Consider the following 23,516-nt stretch of genomic DNA (forward strand, 5'->3'; position numbering starts at 1 on the left):
TGTTATAAAAAACACCTTATGAAGTTAAAGATAATATTCATTTTAAAAGCAACGGATTGTGTTACATGGGATTCAGACCGATAAACCACGGATACGAATCATGCTGACAGAACCAAAGTAACACATAAATAATTTATTATATATGGTGGCCTGATTGCTAAGTACGCATTAAACTTTTCTATCACTAGAAGTTGATAACTGGAGTCTAGGATTATTACAACAAAAAGGGATGCCAGGAAAATTTCCAAAAGCTGAGATCCTGGATTTTCAAAAAATAATTTTCAGAAATCGTAATCTCAAATAATATAACTTATAAATATACTAACAATCGTCAATAAATAAGTAGAGGCCATAAAAATCCTAACTATCAATATAAATTATTCATTCATATCATTTTTTTAATTGGGTGTTTAATGAAATATTTTATTGTTCTGATTGTTGTTATTTGACGGTCCACGATGGCCGAGCAGTTATGCGTCAGGCTTATAATGTTTTTCCGGGTTTGAATCCCGAGTCTGGCAAAATTCACATTTTTTCCAATCTTTGGACCCAGAGTATGGACCTAATAGGATGAGGCAAGTAACGAACATTCGTTTCTCCTAAAAACAAAAATCTACTCTGTAGAGGCCCATACTATCTTTTTAGGATTGTAAATTGCGATTTCAGCTTTTTAAAAATTGGTTTTAAAGATATTAATAATCCGAGATATCATTTCTGCTTAGATTCAAGCTTTCGGGATCATGTTCACGGTCAAAAAATTAGGTGTTTAGTTGCTTATTTGATTTCATATGATTTTTAAACAACTGCAAAATAAATTCAGTTAAGTTGCCAACTTCTGTTGTAGATATAAAAGCTATACACGCAACACTTTAACCAAGCTTAAATGGTAAATAAACAAAATTAAATCGCTAAATCGTTCAATAGTGTACCACACGCATCATTATTGTATAATCGGTGATTTTTTGGTCATTATTAAAACCATAAAAACAACAAAAACGCTGGAAATAAAACATACAATTTAATTTGATACTCAATTTTTTAGTACTTAGGCGCATGTTTTTTTATATCTTAAAGCATTTCCGCTTTAATTTCCAACATTATTTGTGTAGATGTTATCATTTCATTTTACGAAAAAATAATAATTCACCAAAGTAAAATCTGTGAAGGGTAAAATCTTTACGCACATTACACAAACTAAAAATAAGTTTATCGATATTATGGATATTATATATTATTTTTGACGAAAACCATGTTAGAATAACAGTATACTATTATTATACGAATAGTAATATTTTATTTATACTTTCAGTTGAAGTCGAATAATGAAAATTAATTTTAGATTCACAAAGGTGAATAAATAGTACATATATACGTATATATAGAGCGTTATTAGTAGGTTGAATATCATTTAAATATTAATATGTAATACGAGAATACCAAATTATATTAATATTGATAGAGTTTAAATATTTACAACCCAGTGTTAATTTCCAGGATCGATTGAAATAAAAAATTTGAAAGACATTCCGCGGCTCGGTTTTATGAAAAACTGATACTATTTACATGACACTTATTTTTCAAGTGGAGCATCCTTCTTTTTATTTTGATGCTGTCTTGGCCTTGGTGACTAACAATACACCTCTATATTTTAGATCCCCAAAAGTCTTGGACAGTAACCCACTTACAGAAACTGCATAGCCAACAGATTCTCCTTCTACGTATGCTTATTCTGACTTCGACCTTCCCCTGCTGTCGTTGTTGCTGTAGTAAACTTACAGTTGTTGTAGTAAATTATACTTCCCATTAAGGAAAATATTGCCAAAGTATGCAGCTTTATAGTAGCAATAGATTATCTTGTCGTATTGACTTGTATTAAAATGTGGTTAAAATATAGTATTGTAATTGTATTATTAATTAAAAATTAAAGTATTTTTTATTTTATTTACTATTATTTATTAGTCTAAAGACATGATTGTTAAAAAAGAATATTAAGAGATACTAATTATATTAGTTATTTCTTTAGGAACTGTACCAACAAGTATGAAATCTAATTGTAATATTAAACCGATGATGGGATTGTATACAATATAAAAAAGTTACTTAAAATAAAATTAGATAACTACATACTAATAAAATTAAAATGTTTTGTTATTTTTCTTTCAAGAATAATTATTTAATTTAATTATTTATTGTCGATTTTCTTCTCTGAATACCTGTTGTCTCATTACTGAGGATAGTGACACAATCACTTTCTAGAGTGATCCTATACTGACTATATTGCTTCAGTAAATTGTTCATACAATTAATGAAACTTATGTCTAAAAACCAATAGTCATTTAGATATAATATGAATTATTCACCATTTATAGATAGCAAGCTTCGAAAAGCTAGTGACTTCACGCTTTCAGCTACAATTACATCAAATGTAACTATCTATAAGGCCATTAAGATAATTTTTATCTAGAACAGTGAATGATGGCCAAAATAATATATAGTTTTCTAATGGCCTCCGGATTTCCGACGATTTAAAAGAATTCCAGATTCAAAATAAAAATGAGGTTTCCGTTTCCCTAACTACAATTAAAACTTGGAGATATTCCCACGGCATGTAAGAATAAATTTTGTTAATACCTTGTTTAAAATTACAAAAGATGGTCACCAATATTTATAAATTGAATGAATGATTAGTAATTATATCGATATCTTAATCGGTAAAGCTCACTACTGTTTTTGCAATGTGAATTTTAGGTAGTGCCAAACTACATAGTATGTCCAATATAAAATTTTACACTCCTAAATATTGATTACTATTTCTTAAATTTATAAAATTATTTTATTAAAACATTAATATTTATATTAAACTGCATTTTTGAGGTAACAATTTGCGAATTCCGTGATACTATGAAGATGTGATTTGTAATTTGAATGCTGAAAAGTAATAATTAAGTAATGACTATTGCATTTATTCTACCAATAAGAGTATTTAGTAAATTAAATTTGCATTATTTTATTGAACACCGTGAATGTGGATATAATTCTTATTAATTTTAACAATTCGTTTTCAAATTTCGAATGATAGATTTAAAATGTTTATTATTTCCGATCAAAACTCCAATCAGCTTTTTACCACTCGACCCTGATTAAGATATCAAGAGGTTTTAGTGCGATTGCCCGATACAAAAACGCGGGAACCACGCCCGACCAGTTACGTGTGTATTGCTGAAATGTGCCGAAAGCAGTTTCGCGCCGCAGCCGCCGCGGCGCTGCACGACGGCCAACCTGCCCACTAGTCAGTCTCCCGGCGCGCGTACAGGACGCCCGCTATGGACGTCGTGACGACGCTTTCCCTCAATGTTTTACAATTCCGCACGGCAGCTGGAAATATAAGATGAATTATGATTGAATACTATGAACATTTATTTAAATCGCAATTTTTTCTGTGATTTTTTAAAACAATATTTTCTCATTCCAAAATAAACATTCCAAATTTTAAAAAAATGTTTTTAAACGCAACGTGACTGATGTGAAAAAAGTGATATGTGACTTTAAAAAAATAAATGATAAGTTTCTTATCATAATATTTTCATTAACGTATAATTAAACATATGTATTACTCTTTATCTTATTAAATTTGACAGATATATTTTAAGTGAAACAGTATTTAAATTACAAATTTATTTATAATAATATGTAACTTTTAATAATATAACAACCTTTATTCAATTAATAAATAATACGTAAAACTGAGACAGTAACTGAGTCTGACATTTTTAAAGTGTAAAAATAACATTAGTTATTACTATATTAAAATATAATAAGTCATAAAAAGTGGTAACTAATATGACGTCTCTCAAGGGATACTTCGATACAGTCAAAAGAACTCAAAGCTTTTTGGCTGTTGTAATTATATCACTGAATGGTATGTATTTTTATCATCTTATATAATTTGTTTCATATTATTGATAGTGTTTTCTTTATGTAATTATACAAAAAAACTATACAATTAAATTATCCAAACACAAATGAACAATTTCTAAAAAATGTGTTTATTTTAATAAACAATAATATTAAACATATATGTAACCATATTTTTATGTAAATATGTATTTCCATAAAATTAAGAATTCTAGATATAAGCAGTCTCTATAATTTATCATATATAAAATATGATGTTTTTATTTTATAATATTATAAACATTATTCTAACATAATTCTAATCACCATAAGAGTACATACTAAAATATTACACATAATAATAAAAAGACATCGAATAATAGAAACCTTATATTGTCATTAATATCGAGCTTTATTTATCATTAAAATTAAATTCTGTACATCTGTATGTGGAGCATATCGCAGATCATCAGTATCTTAAAATTCATGTAATTTAATATTACAATATGTTTTCAATTATCAAAAAAATATATTGCTAAGTAAATATTCAAATAATTAGAACCAATACTTAATTGTATTTTTTCCACAGTAAAATTATATCTTCCCTGAAAATATAAACTCGCATTTTATACATTTTTTTTTAAATAATGACAAATATTTACCTTTTATTATACATAATATGTTGGTAAGTTCAGTATAGTATACTTAATTTATTTTTCAATCTTCAATGTACTGGTTTGTTGAAATTGTTTATCAGATATTTTTTGAACGTTTCATTCAACGATTTATTAAATGTGTGACTCTTATACAATATTATTACTTTGTGTGTTAATTAACGTATAAAAAAATATTTTATTTGCATAAAATAGTATTTATTTAAAATTACGCAGTTACTACAAAAAAATAGGTTGCACTTTATTTTTAACATATGATGAATACCATGACACGAAAACACAAAAGCAAAGTTTATAATTCAATTTGATTCAAAGTAACTTTACTTTTAATATTTTATTAGTACAATTTATATAATATTTCATGAATTTCTATTATTAAAATTCAATTAAACTTTACAAAAACCACAAATTATTACCACATTCAAAATAAATAATGAAAATAAAACAATATACATAATATATATATATTTTTCTAAATGTATAAACTAAAATCGCTATAGCGAAGCAGGCTATCTTAATAGTTTCATCGCTTTCTCTATGATAAAATTAATAGATAAAGTCTTCTTTATACAATATACGCTACCCATGTCTACTCTAGACACTTTTTTTACGTGTACAATGTCGTAAGAACTATTTATTTTATTCATGATATTCCACTAACTTTCACTTCAAAGTCAGAGTTTTTACAAGTAACAACTTTTTCTGTACGTAGGCACATAGTGTAACGAATAGTTTAACTAATATATAAGTAGTTCACTATCATAAATGTACAAAAAAAAGTTAAGGCTGCGTTTTCTCTTAAAACATTATGCAACATGTACATATATTTGCTAGAATATGAAATATTTTTCTTTTTATGTGGAAAACATAAGTTTGCTTCGAATACATACAGATTTTTTTCATTCTAAGTTTTATATTTTATATTAATATGTTAATCGTGGTTGGTGTGATTTTTTTTATATAATGGTTATGTAACAACAAAGAAAATTTTACATTATTCTTCTCAATAAAAACTTGTAATGAAGTTATACTAATTTTATAAGTAGTTATTTTTCTACATACTTTCACAAATACTTTTTACTGATTACGTAGATGTTTTCTTTAGAGAAATGAAGATACAATTTTTTTCTAAACAATTTATATCATGTGTATAAAATCATCATTCAGATTGCGACAAAATATCGTCATCATTCTGGCTTCCTCCAATAACCCTCTTCGCTTGTCGCTGTTGAAAGTGGATGCGTTCCAATTCAACTTTCCAGGTATTCACCAGTCATAGTATCCCGCCGGTGATCTTTCATCCAACTTTTTATTTTCGTCCTTTCGTCCGTCGTTTTGTCAATTACTCATTAATACTTAGTTTATCGATCACAGGCTCCCAATAATAATTGATTAAACCACGCTTTAATTGATGTAAGTACACACTATAGCTTTATATTGTATCTACTTCTAGTATCGTTGTGGTCCGTGATTAATTCATAGATACAAGGGAGGTTTTTTCTTTCAAAAACAATAACAAAGCTTATTATTTTTTGAAGAGTTATTCTCCAATTTTTCCAAGTGTAAGTGAGCACATGTTTTACAAATTAATATGAATGAAGTACGTTTTATAAATGAACTGTAAACTAATATTTATACAATAGGTCAGGGGTAGAAAACTTACAGCACGCGTGCCACTAGTAGCACGCGAGATGATTTTGCATGGCAAGCGAATGTTTTTTTATAAAAAACGTTTTACAAATAAATATATGAGTACTAATATTAAAAAATAATGACGACATAGCCATGCGTATTTTCTTCGGTTTTTCATATAATGTTTATCAATCGATGCGCAAACGGAAACATCAAAATTTATTCATAATTAATGACAAATCGCATTGCATAAAAAATAGCAAGCAAATCCTTTTCAAGAATAATCGTTATGTTTAATGTAAATATACAACTGCATGGGTCGGTCCTCAGGATCGGGCAATAAAAATAAAAATATTCAATCAACAAACTTTATGAAATTAATTATCGGCAGTCTCAAACATAATCTCTGAAAATGGAAAACCGTTCAATAATGGAGGGTATAATAATTATGAAAGAAGAGTGATTTAAATGCTTCCACGATCTCTGAGAATTTTGAAGACAAGAAACAAAATATTCGAAAAAAAAAATATATGCCTTTGGCTATAAATACGATGAAAGACAGAATATCAAGAACTCAATTGTAATTTTAAAGCTATTTTAATAGAATTCTTAAAAATTATCGGCTTGCAAAACTGCTTGGCACGTCAGATAGTTAATATGATTAATTATTATTAGAAAAATATTATTTGGAAAATTTTGGCACGCGTACGCAAAAAGGTTCACCAAACCTACTATACGTTTATCAGTAATATTTTTTTATAGTAATTATAATTAAATACTATATTGAACATTACTTACTACACCGTGTGGGATCCTAAGAGGATCATAATATGGACCTCCGTAGAGTGAATATTGTATTATCAGGTTCTGTTTTTACGAGAAAAGGGTATTCGCCACTTGCTATATATATATATCAAAAACAATTTCCAAACTCGGGATTCAAACCCAGGACCCATGACATTATATCACACACGTGAATATACATCATTTAAAAACACCCACTAGAAAAAATACGATGCCCGATGGGACTTGAAGTGATCCACTAGATTTGCGTCAATACGCTTTGGAAATTGAGCCGCGTTCACCCTACCTAATTACAAATGAAATTAACTAGCAGTATAATAATTTGATGCTTTTAACAAATTAAAAAAAAATTACATTATTTAATAGATTCAATAAACAATGTTACATTCTCAAATCTTGTGAATTCACTCTTTGAAAAATAAAATAGTAATATAACACTGGCTGCGTGGCTTAAGCGTTGAATTATCACGCCGTGAGTCCCAGGTTCGAATTCTGGGTCTGACAAGTACACATATTGTTTTTCAATTTGTGTGTGAGTCAGGGTACAGACCTAATAGGTTGAGTAAGTGGCTGACATTCATTTCTCGTAAAAAACAAAATCTGTTAATACAAACCTCTACTCTGTGGAGGCCCATATGATCCTAATAGGATCGGACATGGTCGGGGGAATATAACATAGTTATGTCCACGGTGGCCGCGCGGCTTAAGCGTTGGAGTATAACGCCGTGGGTCCCAGGTTCGAATCCTGGGTCTGGCAAGTACACATATTGTTTTTCAATTTGTGGGTGTCAGGGTATGGACCTAATAGGTTGAGCAAGTGGCTGACATCCATTTCTCGTAAAAAATAAAATTTGTCAATACAAACATCTACTCTGTGGAGGCCTATTAGGATAGGACATGGTCGAAAGAAGAAGAATCTAATTTTATGAGATAGCTTTACAAAATAAATGATGTTTCAATTTAAGCCATGTATTATTATAGAGCAGTAATTCGCGCACAATGCCATCCGACAAAACGTTGCGGTTTTTCCCACTTGATGGCAGGAAAACGTGGAAATGTTTTCTACGCACAAAAACATCGCAAGGGGGCGCATCGTTAGGCACATTACGTAATCATCAACCGTGTAATATAGTGGAAAAATATAAATCCCGCGAAAAAAAATGCAGGCAATCCGGATTCGTTCCTCCTTACAATAAATATAATGTGAGGGGAATTATTATTTTCCTTTCATCTTTTTTACTTTTCGTAAAATATTTTTCGCTCTCGCACCTTGTTTAAATAATAAAATATACTCAAAAGGAGAAACACAAACATTACATGCATTAAACATACTGTTTGATGCGTATATTATAATATTATATTTGTTTTAGATCCCACACTCGACGAGAACAATATGCAGATGTCCTTCTCTTCTTCTGGTGCTACAACCCAATTGGTTTTTAGCCTCCATCTAAAGCTACTTCCTTCCAATTTGACAACTCTAAATCTTTAAATATAACTCGATACTATCCTTCTATCATGTGTGAGACCGTTTAGATTTTTGTTTGCCTTATAGCCTCCCGAATGTCAGTTTTAATTGTTCGCTATATATAAGTAGCATAACCATATACGGGGCACAAATGTGCAAATTGCTGAAACTGTATGATGTGTAGACTCCAAATTCATTATTATAGCTGGGTACCATGTAGCATGCTTCGGTAAAATTAGACCAGCATTCTTTCCATATTTTTCATCATATTCCAAACTCTTGAACTAAACTTATGATAACTTTATGTTAGGTACTAGTTTTTCTGCGTGATGCATTCAAGTGTAATTTCAATACTTTGACTACACATCTATTAACGACTGCCCAATACTAAAAAAATAGCGACGGACTCTCGGAACCGAAAGTGTAGACAACATAATCACGAAATACTAAACAACAAAACAACACAAGAGCACTACACAAAATATTTAATGCTGGCCATAAAGACATAAAAGCAGGAATATAGTTTACTGCACACGTCACCTTAAAACTGATATCGAGAAAAGTTTTCAATATCACCATCAATGCGAATATGACTCAATGTAATTAACTTTCTCAACTACCTTGTACAAGAAACTAAGTGAATGATTATTTAAAAAAATACTTTGGTGAGATAAAAACAACATTATTTGTTACCGAGCAAAATAAATTCGTTGCTGTATTTAGCCCTTGAATGCATGATTTTTTGTTTTAAGTTATAATACATATTTTTTTCGTTACAATAGGTATTTTAACAATGGTTAAAATAATTTAAAAGAAAACATTCCAAATTTTATTTTAATTTTTAAAAAACCAGTCGTTTCATACATCGTGCATTACAGGCCTTAAAAATATATTTCGTGAAAATATACATTTATAATAATATGAAAGTGGGTCGATTATTATAATGGAAATATTTTTTTTTGTTGAAATTAGCATTATAATAACGAAAATAACAATGATTTATTCTGACAAAAAAGTCTAAAATCCAAATTTCACACATGTAAAATTGAAACACCGTACCATCATCATACACATAAATATTGGTTATTGTTGTAATTGCTCATATTGATTGAATAAATTAAAAATAAAACAATAATCGATAATGGCGCAAACATCATCTAATTTAACTTACTTAAAATATAATATGACAGTTTTTGATTCCGCATTCTGATGTCATAAAGTTTCGCGGCATGGTGATAATGTGTAAACTTGCTTTTTGATGAATTTGTCTCAATTTTTAATATAATAAGTAGTCTTGGATTAAAATATACGTTCCTATTGAAATAAATATACACATAAAATGTGCACATAAACAGTGCACACTAAACTTTGTCAGTCAACATTATTAAGTATTTGTTGTCATGGAACTAAGACTATGATTTGCAGTTAGTGCCGATTAGTTTAAAAATTCAAATAAAGCCTGCATAAACCAAGCCATATGTAATAGATAATAGTCAAAACACATTCGTCTATCTATAAAATATCTAAAATTATGTCAATACATAATTTTGGATATTTTATTGATAGAAGAACATTATTTATTTATTAGGGTTTGGCTTAAAATTAACCACTACCATCTGTAATATTATGTATTCTTAATTCAACGAAAATAAATAACTACTACTGAAAAAGTGTGCATTATTTTTGTCAGATCGCCCATAGCATACCAAAACTATAATGGTTTGGTAAGGCAGGCATTCCATTGATTTCTAAAAACTAACCAACACTATCTGTAAATTGTAGTCTTAGTTCAATGAAAACAAATACGTATGACTGAAAAAGTTTAGAGTGCACTATCTATATTAGATCTTAACAGTAATCACTTTTATTACTTTTGCTACTCGGTGAGTAATACTTTCAAAACAATATTTCTTTTATTACTTCAATAATAGTTAATACAATGGTCACTGCACCGGAGAAATATAGCTCAGACATTTAATAAATAGAGTCACGAAGCTCTTCGAACAAGAATATGTATGTAACTCTACTTATATATATTGGATTTAACTGCAATTCTTCATTGATTGACGTCAGTATTTAATATTGTTACAAACATCCTAAACCTTTTATAAATTACTTTGATATATATTATTGTTAGAGACTTTTTAAATAAAATCAATTCTGAAACGGTTAAAAAAAATAACGCCATTGATAAATATTATATAAGTATCTTTCATTCACATTTCTTGCACGATGCTTTTCTTACTCGAAATAACCGACCTAAATAATTACACATAAAGAGAATACCTCGAAGGTTTTGGCTGAAAATGCTCCAAAAGGATGAAGCTCAGTCATTAATAACTTCATAATTTCACTCGCAGCAAGAGTCTTGATTCACTTATCCTCTGTGGGAGTAAAAAGCCCCGCAAAATTTTCCTCTAATAAATAATGAGCTATTCACGATATTACGTTTACATTGTGGATCCTTTGTGCTTCCTACCTTAGTATGGGTTCCCCGTTTGAACTACAAATGATGTTTGTTTAATTCTTCGCTAAAACAAATAAATACAGCGTTAGGTATAAAATATAATACAACATTTCTTTATCTCCATTGTTGCCCTTGATAATATCGTTTATTAGCTGTATTTACTTAACCCTTATTTGGTTAGGGGGAGTCAAGCTTCACCGTTATGAATATTTGTTTTTGCAAACGTTGAAATAATGGTTTTTAATTTGCAACCAATTTTCCTATGCTCAAATTTTCCAGCGTAAACAAAATTCTAACCGATGTATAATTAATATTGTTATTTTTAAAATTGAAAATTTTACAAATAAAGCAGAAAAATGGAAAGTGATTAAAAAAATGAGTTTTTTTTATTACTACCTACGGTACAAATAATCAAAACAAGGCTTATAAACACATAATAATAAACAATAAAAGCTACACTAGGTCACGTAAAACAACGTTGTTTAACCTACGTAATATATTTGGAAAACTTTTGATGTCATGAATATTTCAAAAATCCTATTCTGCTTTAAGTTTTAACTAGGGTGACTTCAGATAATATTTTTTTTATTTGTATGAATAAATGCTACAAAATTGTTACGGCGCTAGAATTTAGTATTCATAGCGAAACTTCATTAACTACCCAACACAACAGATTTTGACAGTTTCACCTATTATAGTATAAAGTTTATAAAAGCCCGGGGAGAACCTTGATCTCCTTAAGCAGACTCTTTCCATAGGTCATCTGTTGTCCAACTTCAGTTGATAAATACCAGTGCTCGCAAGCCTTTCTGTATGCCATCAAAAGATTTCAAAGACGTGGTTTTCCCGCACTCCGTTTTCATTGTAGTTGACCAAATGTGAGCCACTTTGTCAATAATTGATCATCCATATATGGCTCGTCTAGTTTGGACTAGTGTTAATTATTTGGTGATCCGCAAATTTTTGGCGTTCAAATGCCTATGCTAATTATTTCAGTAAAATCTTCAAAACCCGTGCACCTGAAAGTGTTTGGGCAATGTGTTTTTGTTCTTAAAATAGAAAGTCATTGGACACTAAAGACGCACCTAGCGCGAAACGATCAGGTGTCCAATCGATATTATTATCATGCTATTTAAATGTTGTAATTAAAAAGTAATTATCTAGTCAGCAGTCAATGGTTTTACGTGACAAAATCAACCATGATTAGACGTTTTACTAGCACTTATTGTTTTGCAATATAGGCGTATCATACCACTGAATTTATATGGGAATCTATGGATTAATAATACTTAATACACGAGAGAAAGATAATCTTAAATTATTGTCTACATTTTGACTACATATTCATGTGAGAAGACTTTTTCGGGCATGTCAGATGTAAATGCAATGCTTGAATGATACAATGCTGAAGCCACATATATCAAATATTATAACAGCGAAGCAGCAATAGATTTCGCATTAATTTTTTTAAACCATTTCTTAAAATTCCAGAATTTTTATATAATATTTTTTTGTATAATTTGTTTGATGTGTCGGTTTAATATCTTTTTATTGTTTTATATCATAAATTTTAAAGAAATAAATAAATTTATTTTTTACTTTTTTTTTATTTTGAATTTGAAAATTTCACAAATATCTTTTTCATTTCATATCTTTTTATCCGCCCAAAAAACCCTAGAAAATTCGGAATGTTCTATATAAATAATACATTTTTATTTAAGTTAGTGAGTAAAAACGTTTCTCCTATGTTCAGTGATCCGCAGGTGTAAAAAGGTTGAGAAACTCTAAACTTTAGAGTTTAGGCAACATCATGTATTACATTGTACATAGGTATAATAAATGATATACCATGACCAAACAGAGAGCTCATGGCCCTTGTCCATGATTCTGATCGATGAAGTTTTCAAGAATTTTTGTGTTAATAAACCATTTTTAATGTTTTTATTCAAAAACACAATATATTTATGTTATTTCCTCAAAACTACTTCATCAAATTCACTTTTATTACTAAATACACTACTATTAAACTAGACTACTGTCATTGGACTTCTAGATTTGTTATAGTGTTAAAATATTATATAATAAGTATATAATTATATTAAATTCACCCCTTTTTATTTCAGTTACCTAATTCACTCACTAAAAAAATTCAATATCTATATATTTAGAAAAAGTAACGTTTTTAAATATTTTTAAAATATAGTGCATCAATCAATTCGTTCATTCTATCAATGCTTTAGAGATATACATTGTCAACAAACCATATTAAAAATGTAGCTAAATTTTCACTGGATAGAATTGAACATATTCAACAATTATATTTATATTAAATGTCATCAAGTATCCTTTTTCTTTTAGTCACGTCATCGTAACGTAGTTATTTATATTTTCATATAAAAACACCGACGCGTATTTCTACGCAGCGCTATAGAATATATTGCGGTCGAATTTCAAAACAATTTGGTCAATATTATTTCCTGTTTAAAACAAATTAGGACTATGTTAAAAGTGTGTGAAATTGTCGCATTTATTATGAATGATGCAACTCGCCGCGTGAATATTCAAACTCCACGTTTAAAAGCTGCTGGGGTGTTTATTTTAACCACAGTTTGACACGGCAAGCAATGCGTGAGTTAATTTCATTTTACGCCCGGAAAACCATTCCGGTTATGGAAAAATGAAATGCAGTTATTTTTTCGACGAAATTGTATTTGCCGCATTCAGTTACATGCATTACCTCGTTTTTATTTACATATTATATGAAATAAGCAACATTTTCATCATCATTTAATAATGCATAAACAAAAATAGTCTATCTGAAGCTCTGCGTCATGGTCTTTAACCCTACGTTTATCAAACATTTGGTTTTTTTAAATTAGTATTTGATCCAATCTAATGACACGAAGTTCTATTTCTAAAAAACTCAATAAACTTAATATTTTATTGAATTGAAGGAACTAAATAAAATAAAAATTTTAATTGGTTAAGAGCCATTAATTTTAATCAACTTTTTTTTATTTAATAATTCGAATTGAGCATCCAAGATGGCCGAGCAGTTATGCATAAAGCTTAAATCGTCGCATATCCTAAGTTCGAATCTCGAAAAAAATCACATGTTGTTTTTTAATGTATGTCTGTACCCAGAGTATAGACCTAATATTGACCTAATTGATCATGTGGCTAATATCCATTTCTCGAAAGAAAAAAAAAACCTCCACCCTATGGAGGCCCATATAATCTAGGTAGTTAAATGGTTAAAAAAACCGAGATTGTCGAGCGGTTACCTATAAACCCGTAGGTTGCAGGTTTAATACCGGTGCATGGAAAATAAAGTATGTATCGTGTATTTTCTATGTACATTTATTTTAGCACATTGGATTGAGCAAATGGTTAACAATCATTCCTCCGAAAAAGTCTGTTAAAATTAAAATTGATTTATCATGTAATGAACATAACAAATTCAATGTGATCACAACCTAACATTCACTCTGTAGAATCCTCTGTAGATGTATTTTCACAAAATGATAATTACATTTTTGTTTACATTAAACCGTCAATATACTTCGGTTAAGAAAGAAATTTATAATTTACTTGTTTTTTGCCAATTTCTCTTTTATTTTTAACTTCATACAATAATAAATATTATATACAATATATAATCCATATAGACTTAATAACACATTGTGTTTACGATAAAACGTTTGTAGGTACCTATCTATCATTGTATGTATGGGACTATTCGTTAGTGTTATAAAATAACCAATTATTTCACATTTTGCTTTTAACATTTATAAAAATAAACACGCATACGTCATTCGAATCGAAAAACGATAATTAAATTTATCTGTTATTCTTTCTGCTTTTAACATATACCAGTAGAAACAGCCCCCATTAAAACTTATCAACGCCATAATTTAACTGTCAACATCCCGATTACATTTATTTATAAAGCTCTCCTTTATTACAAATTGTTATCGTTATCAGAAGTCTAGTACTTATCACAGGGTGGTTATTTTGTAATTATATATCAATTCAGTATTATTTGTGTAATATATAAATAAATATGTATTTTATGTATCAACTAAGTACATATTTTGGGAGGAAACCATTGTCACAAAATATAAATAATGACTGTACTAATTGCAAAGTCAATTAAGTCAATTCAGTAAAAAATATTTTTAGATATTTACAAAACTGACTGTCATTAAAAATAGAACATATTATTATCCGCTTTAACAGACATATTGATTTGTTATACAAAAATGGTGGAATTTAAATATAAGAATTTTCTATCCAGGGGTGACCTCTTGCCAACTGAATTCTTCTTATATGTGTATTTCTGACGTTTTTAAAAGTTATTAATTCTATTTTTAATTTTTAATTTTAATTGATAGGTTAAATAAAAATAAAGTCATATAATCCACAATATATATTATATAAGCATAAATACCATATTCTGCCATTGGTCAAATGTAAAATAAATATCAGATAATTAGTATACGTTTTATAGCTTTCCACTTTTTTTGCACTTTTTACTACACTGATTCGCCTCTTTGCCTAATTACCTCGCTTAAAATTAGATCAAATAATATTCACTTGACTGTATTAATAAATGTAGTAATAAAAAAATATATATATTGTAAAAAAATATTTTTAGAATATATTACATCACTTTAATCCTAGAGCCGGAGTGCAAAGTTATGAATCAGCATCTCAATTGATGTTTCCGGTTTTGTAACTGATTGTATTAAGTATTAAGAATCCTAACTAGAATTTAAAAAATGTGAAGTAAACTGCCCTTATAGCCAATACTCGTCGAGTGGTATATTATATGATTTTTATGGTATTAGGTAGGTACTTAGTTTATACTTAAATGTGATTATATTTGCATTTACACCTTGTTTGTATCAATATGCATATCTGAAAATGGAACATTGTTATATTTAGTATTCTACGTTTCTTTAATTATAGGGATGGCAAACCTCTTTATGCTTAGGTACCAAAAAACAATTGTAATAATTGGTGCCGAGGATTTTTTAAATTCCTTTTTTAGTTTGAAACAAATAATTTTTCCTTTATAGGTGTCAAACCTTTTGACTTTGCTGGGTGATATTTAATGTATGCTAATTATTTTATAAGTATGTAAATTGATACAATTCGAGATTTTTTAATTTTGTCTACCAGAAATCAAAATTGTTTTTTATTAGGTCTCAAGTCCAAAAAAAAAACAATTCTTCAGTTCAATTTCCTTTTCCCAATATTAGACACTCCTACTATGGAGATTTTTGAAAGGTTTCCTTTTGATCAGCTGTTTTACTAAAAATAAATAAACGCCCAGAGTCCGAATCGATTCCTTACTTCTGCCGGGTGTTAAAATATATTTTGGGACTTTTGCATCTCACTCCATCAAAATGCATGTGTTTCATCTGGAACGAAAATTTTAATTCACCTTTCAAATATTTAAAATAAATAATTTTTGATTACTTATTAAACTATAAATGTTTCTTACACTGAATTTTCTATAAGAAAAAATGATATTATTTATTTTATTTGGGCGCCAATCTATATACTTACTCGTGTACTAGTATCTCATATATTATTATTATGTTAGTGTTATTTATTACACAGTGACACCAAAATTACTCTATTTATCTGGGTTAAAGCCGCCTGCAAAAAAGAAGTCCAAGTATTGGAATGTAATGCCTTCTGCGAAGAGAAATGAGTTTCATCATTCTTCTTCATTATATCATCTTTTTACGCTCATTTTAACGTACCAAATACTCACAATTTTTATATCACCTCGTGTAATGGACATTCATCTTACGGTATGCTCTTTGGGTTATACGAATTCAATACTGGGTGCGGAGTAAATCATTTTTAGTCTGAACTCGGGTATTAGTGAAGGAAATTCTGAAAATATGGCCCATAAAATTTTAGTACGATGATAAATATAAAAACACTCGTACGTTGTAATATAGTGAATTATATGAGCGACCATTTATTTATTTTCGGCAATATTTTATATTGGCTTATTATTAAGGCCAATATTTTATCTAAAAGTAATTTGGAAGATGTAAGTTTTCTTTTTATTAAAAACAAATATTGTATACGCAGCTGTAACACGAATACTAAGTAAATATTATCTAATAAGTTTTATAAAATTTTAATAAGGTTACCTACTAACTTTTTTGGCTCAAAAAATCTAATATGAGGCGTATAATTACAAAAAGCGATAAGTCCACAATTCGATATTTGCGGGAAACAACGTTTTTATGTTTCAAGCTTCAATTATTTGTTTTAACGTAAGATTATTTTTTCCGTTGTATTCTATGTCAAAATTAGAACCAAATGGCAATTTTTTCATAAACTTTTCGATAAACTCTTAAATGTAATAAATATAGGAAAAATAAAATTAGACGTAGCGCTACTTGTATCTCATTTTTTAATTTATTAAGCATAAACCACATATTTCCGTGGCACTGTCATGAGTTTACTGGATGCTACAGTATGGGAGACGCTTTACCATGCTTTAAATAATATGAAACACGGACTTGGCGCTTTTTGTAATTAACAATAAAATTTTTGTAAGAGACTTAAAATATTTTTTTTCGTAGGGTTTTGTCGCGTTTTGGAATTTATAGATCAATAACATATTGTGTAAAATTATACAAAGAATACGTGCGTATTTTTTCTCGATTTTGACCAAATGTGGACTTATCGCTTTTTAGAATTAGTCGCCTCATGTGCTGTTTATGTAATCTAATATTCTATAATATTCTTCTTTTCAGCTCTTTTTTGACATCCATGTTCTTCTTCTTTCGATGGCGCTACATGTCAACTTAAGCCTGGGTTTACTCCATAACTTTACTCTCACCCAGCCAGCGCAATTTTCTAAGGTTCATCTACGATCATCCAAACTATTCTTATCTAATAATAATATCTAAACATCCGAATTCAATACTGCCAACTCCAAAGTAATATTGTTGGATTTGTTCAATAAAATAAACGCAAGTAGTGTTAGCTGATTTTTACATCAAATATTGAGTTTGAAATAGACAATTGCTATGTTTGGGTCCATTCATGTTTTCATAAATAAACAATTTAATGTGCGACTGACGTAAGTTCACTTTAAAGTACACCGACATAGCAGAAGATATATTTAAAAAAATTAAAAGTAATAATCGTTTGTCATTTTTTCGACCAATTGAAACAAACAACATGAATTTTGTCTAGTCACGAGATGGTTACTCTACCAACTAGGTAGAGGTAGAGTATTATAGAGTATCACGTAGTTCACTTTTATGTGAAAAATAATAAATTCATCGTTATGTACCTATTCTTTTAAATATCTTTATATGGTTATGCATTACAGATATATCAGTGCAATAATAAATGTATGTAGTCTATACAGGTATTAGTGTATTTATTAATAAAAAAAACATTAAAAATGTTAATGTCTTTCATAAAATAGAATTCTAAAAATATAACTGAGTATATCGTCTCTGTTCTGGCAGAACACACTAACTGGAGAATACTAGTTTTGAGTAATTTGACATTGAAGTTGTTAAAATGTTTGAAATGGTCTATCATGTGAGTTTATTAAATAATCGTAAAAAGGATGACTTTAAAATAAAGACTGTTTATTTATTAAGAAGGTTTCCAGACGGTAAAGTTTGAAATAAGGAACATTTTGGTATAACTAACTCTATATGTAATTTTTTCGAAATAGTGTCTTCTGCGAGAATAGTGACGATATATTATATAGGTATACACATATAAGTATCAAAAAAGACACAACAAAAAAAGCGTTTGTAATTTACCGATACATTAAGTATTTATCAAAACGATATATACCTCATCCAATACATTTATGGCATACATTGTAAATATACAAAACGTTACCTATTTTCATTTTTACATATTTCGGCTACCACAGATACTCCTACGAATTACACTTCAGTATTTTTTTTCACCACTACGCCAAACTTTCGCCTCTGTTTTATAATCCATAATAGTCCATACACCGTTAAAGGATCATGGGATCTCGCAATAAATAAAGATTTTAAGACTCGCTTTTAAAAATACTAGAATCCCGAAATTAGTTGTACTAAACTACTGTAGAATGAATTCAAATTCAAATTGATATATATTTTACGTATAATTAAATAAACAAATTATAAATTCACACAACAGCATATGGGAGGGGGGGAAGAAATAAAGAAACATGTCATAGCATTAATAATATTTATACAATAACATAGTTATTAGATGACTTAACAGAAACATCATAAAAAGTACACGGAAGTATACCAAATGAGTATTATACCCTATTTTTTAGATCTTTAAAACGCCACGCAAGTGGAATATATCAATATCCGAAGCGATTTCGTTTAACACAATTATTGTTCTTCCAAATGGCATTACTAATGTCATAAACCGAAGGCCTCCTCTTGCTCTTTCCACTCTTATTAGCCCAAAGTTCCTTGCTGCCATATACAAACGTTGAAATTAATAATGAAAAAATATCAAAATGCGTGCTTTATTAACTAGTCCATCATTATGTTAAACAAAAGTTATACAATGCTGGAATTTGCATCTAATATACATATTATTATGTGTATATATTTTGAGTATAAACATGCTAGGGCACAATAATTAATGATAATCTACGTGCAATTATACATATTTTGTGAGAACATTAAATGCATGGAGCATCCAGACCGGAAAATTCCCGTCGGGACACGACATTCCGTGACCTCAAACCAACAAGTTTCCAGTAGACATTAACATGAAACTAAAATAATGAGCTTCAAACTTTTGATTGAATAAAAAGTGATACATCATTATGTCAGTGAAGGTAAAATTATTTTGTTTAAAAAGTTAGCAAGAATTAAATGATATTACAGAAATATGAAACAAATGACTTAAATATTGATTTTATGAACATGTATTTATTAAGGCCACTTTAATTTTAGCCCCTTTCTGGAAATACAGCACCCTTCTTTTAATATATTAGCGTTCACGTTGTGCCAGGTGGATGCGATGTTATTTAAAATTCTGTTAATATATTAAGGAAGATTATGTACTGTGATATCTATATACATTTTGGACACCCTCTGAAAGCAAGCTAGAACCAGTATTTGGCGGCAAAATAAACGGAATTAATCTCTAATATTAATTTTTATTTTCGTATGTACATTTTTTAATATTATAAACATTTAGTAAGCGATAAAGATGCGTGCTGGTTCCGTAAAGGTCGGATCGTGTGGTGCTATCCGCTGCTGGAGACGGATTTTACAACTTTCACACATTATTACCTGCTACTAGTGTCACTCGGACTATATGTATCGACCCATCGATGCTTGATGAATTTCACTTTCAACAATTTTAACAAATTTTAACTATATCGCATGGTAATTCTCTTTAACAACTTCTTGATTATTGGAACTCTACTCTACCTTCCTCGTAAAAGCACGCCAACTATTTAACTTCTGTATCAAGCGTTATTAATGGGTTAGATTTATAAAATGTAAAACTTGATATTAATTATATATAGTATATTAATAAGGTATTTTACAGAACTCGTTTCTTTCAAAAGCTCATGCAGTTAAAGTACCAATAAATTTATATCTCGTTACTTTAAAATTCTACTAGCTGTATATTTCTCATGTTATAATATAATATTTCATTTCTCTAAAATTTTAACAATAATGGATAATATTATATAAATACAAACATTAAATATTGTTACCCATATTAATTCAACTAAATTTGTAATCAAAATAGTTGATTTTTTTTTATATGGTGCAAATGATAGATTTTTTTTTAAATTATCATGAATTAATTACTGAGTATAAGCTGATTCTTTTGTAAATATGTAGTACCTATATTTTGTGAACTATCACATCACGTCTTACCTATACAAATACTAGGTATTTATAGAAAAACAATTAGGCAGAAAAACATATTATCTACAATATCCAGCCTTAATCAAAAATACGAAAAAACCATGACGAGAGAAAAGAACAGCACTTGAATTCATCGGGCATCTCTTTCATACCGTCCAGACTTCTAGAGCAAGGCTTTCCCATTCATTTAATCACTATAAGCTTAACCTCTTACAAACTAAGATCTTTTTAGATCCTTAGCAACGTTTTCCTGAACATGTTATTTTTAAAGGCTGCCTTCGGACGGCATCCATACAAACACAGTTTACCATGTAACTTCCTTTACATAACTTTACCAGAGTCAGTTTAAATTTAATGACGATGGAGAGCTTCAAGCTTCTACCGGTATCTTTAACATAGTTTAAAATAATGCTATTTTATTTCTGCGAGCCAAAAATTACGAAGTCTTCGTCTACATAAAACTATCTCTCTCTATTTTATATTGCATATAAGATTATAATATTATGTATATATTTCATTTGAAATAAATCTTCATTGTCTTATATAAGTTACAGTGTTTTCTGTTTAAAATAACTGTATAACTAAAATATTTTACATGCATAAAAAGTTCAAGGTGCCCATATACTTTCTTACATTCACGCATTTATAATAAATAACTATATAATATTTCTACCATTATCTATTTATATCTCTATAGGTAATAATAAACTGATAGTCAAATCTACGCGAATGAATCTTACACTTTTTCATTCTTAATTTGACAAATAGCGTTTTTCTCTATTGTTATATATAAGTTTAAATTTAGAATTAATAGCAAATACCACGTAATTCTATAATGAAAGAATAATTTAAAGTCTTTAATTTAATATTACAAAACATATTTTAGTACAAAGTTATTCCGTATCATTAAATTATCGGCTCGTTTCGAGGCAATGTATAAAATCGTTACATCAGCGGACCATAACTTAAAATGCAAACAGCGTAAACGCTCCAGTAATCGATAAGATAGCGATATCTTGACATAAATTTACATGCCTGGATAGTCACAGCCAGAGAGCGACTTCTAGACAGCGCGTTTAGTTTGAAGACAGAAAATACGAATTTTCCAACATCACTTTGCGCTTAACGCAAGAGCTACGCCATACAAATCCCCCCCAGGTGATCTTGCCTCTAAGAGAAGTTGATTGCTCAAGGCGTATTTGGTTATCCGGAAGATATCTTGTTTGAAGATGATTCGTGGTGGTGATGAAGCGCTTACGAAAATCAATGCAATAAAAAATCAATCCGAGATTCTATATTCCTGAAGATGTTATCTCATCTAACCAATTTCACGTTACCTCAATAATACATTTAGTATCCAATATACTAGATGTGTTCAAGTATCAATGTTATGTTGTTTATTATCAATTAAAAATAATATTTAGATTCCGTTTCATCTACTCTAATGAATTACAATAAATTATGATCAGCCGAATTAACCTATAATACGAGTATCAAAGTGTAACCTATGAGAAAATTCTAGAGGCATAAGCGATGGTGCCCACAGAACGCGTCGAGTGCGCGAAGTCGGCGTATTAAGTGTTTATTCATAACCATAATCACACGTCTCTCGCCGCGCATTACCCTTCACCTATGTAATAAGCGGCCCAAGCAGCACAAAACAATTATTTTTACAGCGTCTCTCATAACAAAGCAATAAAAATATTATATTATTTCGGGGCTTCTCATTAATATTTACGACGACATTATTCAACCAGCGATAAACTGAACACGCAATAAAATTAAACAATGACTTCTCTGTAATTAAATAATTGCTTTTCGCCCGTCGTACGACGACGCCTCAAGCAGCGTAATTTTGGTAGCCGTGTTCAATGAATGGACTTCTTTGTATTTTCATTAAATCGTATCGCCGAGAAGCGAAAAACGGTGACTCATACGGCAGGCGGCGCGCAAGGCATCGTTAAGTCCAGTGGGCGCTGGCGTATTTGATTACGTTGTATTTTTGATGATTTACGCGCCACTTGTAGAAAATTTGCGCGAGCGCCGCACTCGCTGCGTCAATGGGCTTTATGCCTAACACTTTACGTTTATGTAAGGTTATAATAATAGATCCCATTATAACATCAGTTCCTGACCTCTTATGATTTCTGTCATGATATAAAAATAGGTATGAATTGATATACAATTGTACTCATAAATAAAAGTTGCAACATTCAGTCTTTACCAACCGGCCCAAGCAACAGCCCTCAATATCACAGCTGAAAATTACAAACCTCCAGTACTTAGAACACCCGAACGTCGCCGCGAATAAATTGTGTTGCATCGGCGGGCAAAACTTCCGTCCGATGCCAAATTAATGCGTTACATTTGCGCGCGCAACTTCGTCCCACGCCAAAAATACACTCTGATCTAATGCGCCTAAACAACTATAACTTCAAAAATAGTATGTTATACTTTAGATCCGTTTAAAATAGTGAAATGTTATTAATTTATTTCACTTTTAATTCTTAATTATGAATTTTTTAAACGTTTAACTATAAGCTTCGCCTGCTGTATAATAACTGAAACTCCTCCGAGGAACCTATACAAGGGGTGTTCCATAAGTTCGCGGAATGGGACAGGAAGGAAAGAATATATATTTTTATTTTCAATATAATCTCTTTGGACAT

At 29.6% G+C, this 23,516-nt stretch overlaps 1 protein-coding gene across 1 annotated transcript in view; it reads left to right on the plus strand.

Annotated features, from left to right (window-relative positions):
• Positions 1-3,764: 3,764 nt before the first annotated feature.
• The window catches only part of LOC147078446 (cell adhesion molecule 2-like), an 81,705-nt gene continuing 61,953 nt past the window's right edge, over positions 3,765-23,516 (plus strand). Inside the window, exon 1 of the mRNA XM_085957116.1 lies at positions 3,765-3,919. Within this exon, the coding sequence (XP_085813242.1) occupies positions 3,841-3,919 (79 nt within the window). The 5' untranslated portion in view covers positions 3,765-3,840. The remainder of the gene's footprint in view (positions 3,920-23,516) is intronic.

The sequence above is a fragment of the Rhyacophila brunnea genome, unplaced genomic scaffold, assembly GCF_057557595.1.
Source record: "Rhyacophila brunnea isolate RB1 unplaced genomic scaffold, BYU_Rbru_1.0 scaffold_11, whole genome shotgun sequence".
In the NCBI taxonomy this organism is placed as follows: Eukaryota; Metazoa; Arthropoda; class Insecta; order Trichoptera; family Rhyacophilidae; genus Rhyacophila; species Rhyacophila brunnea.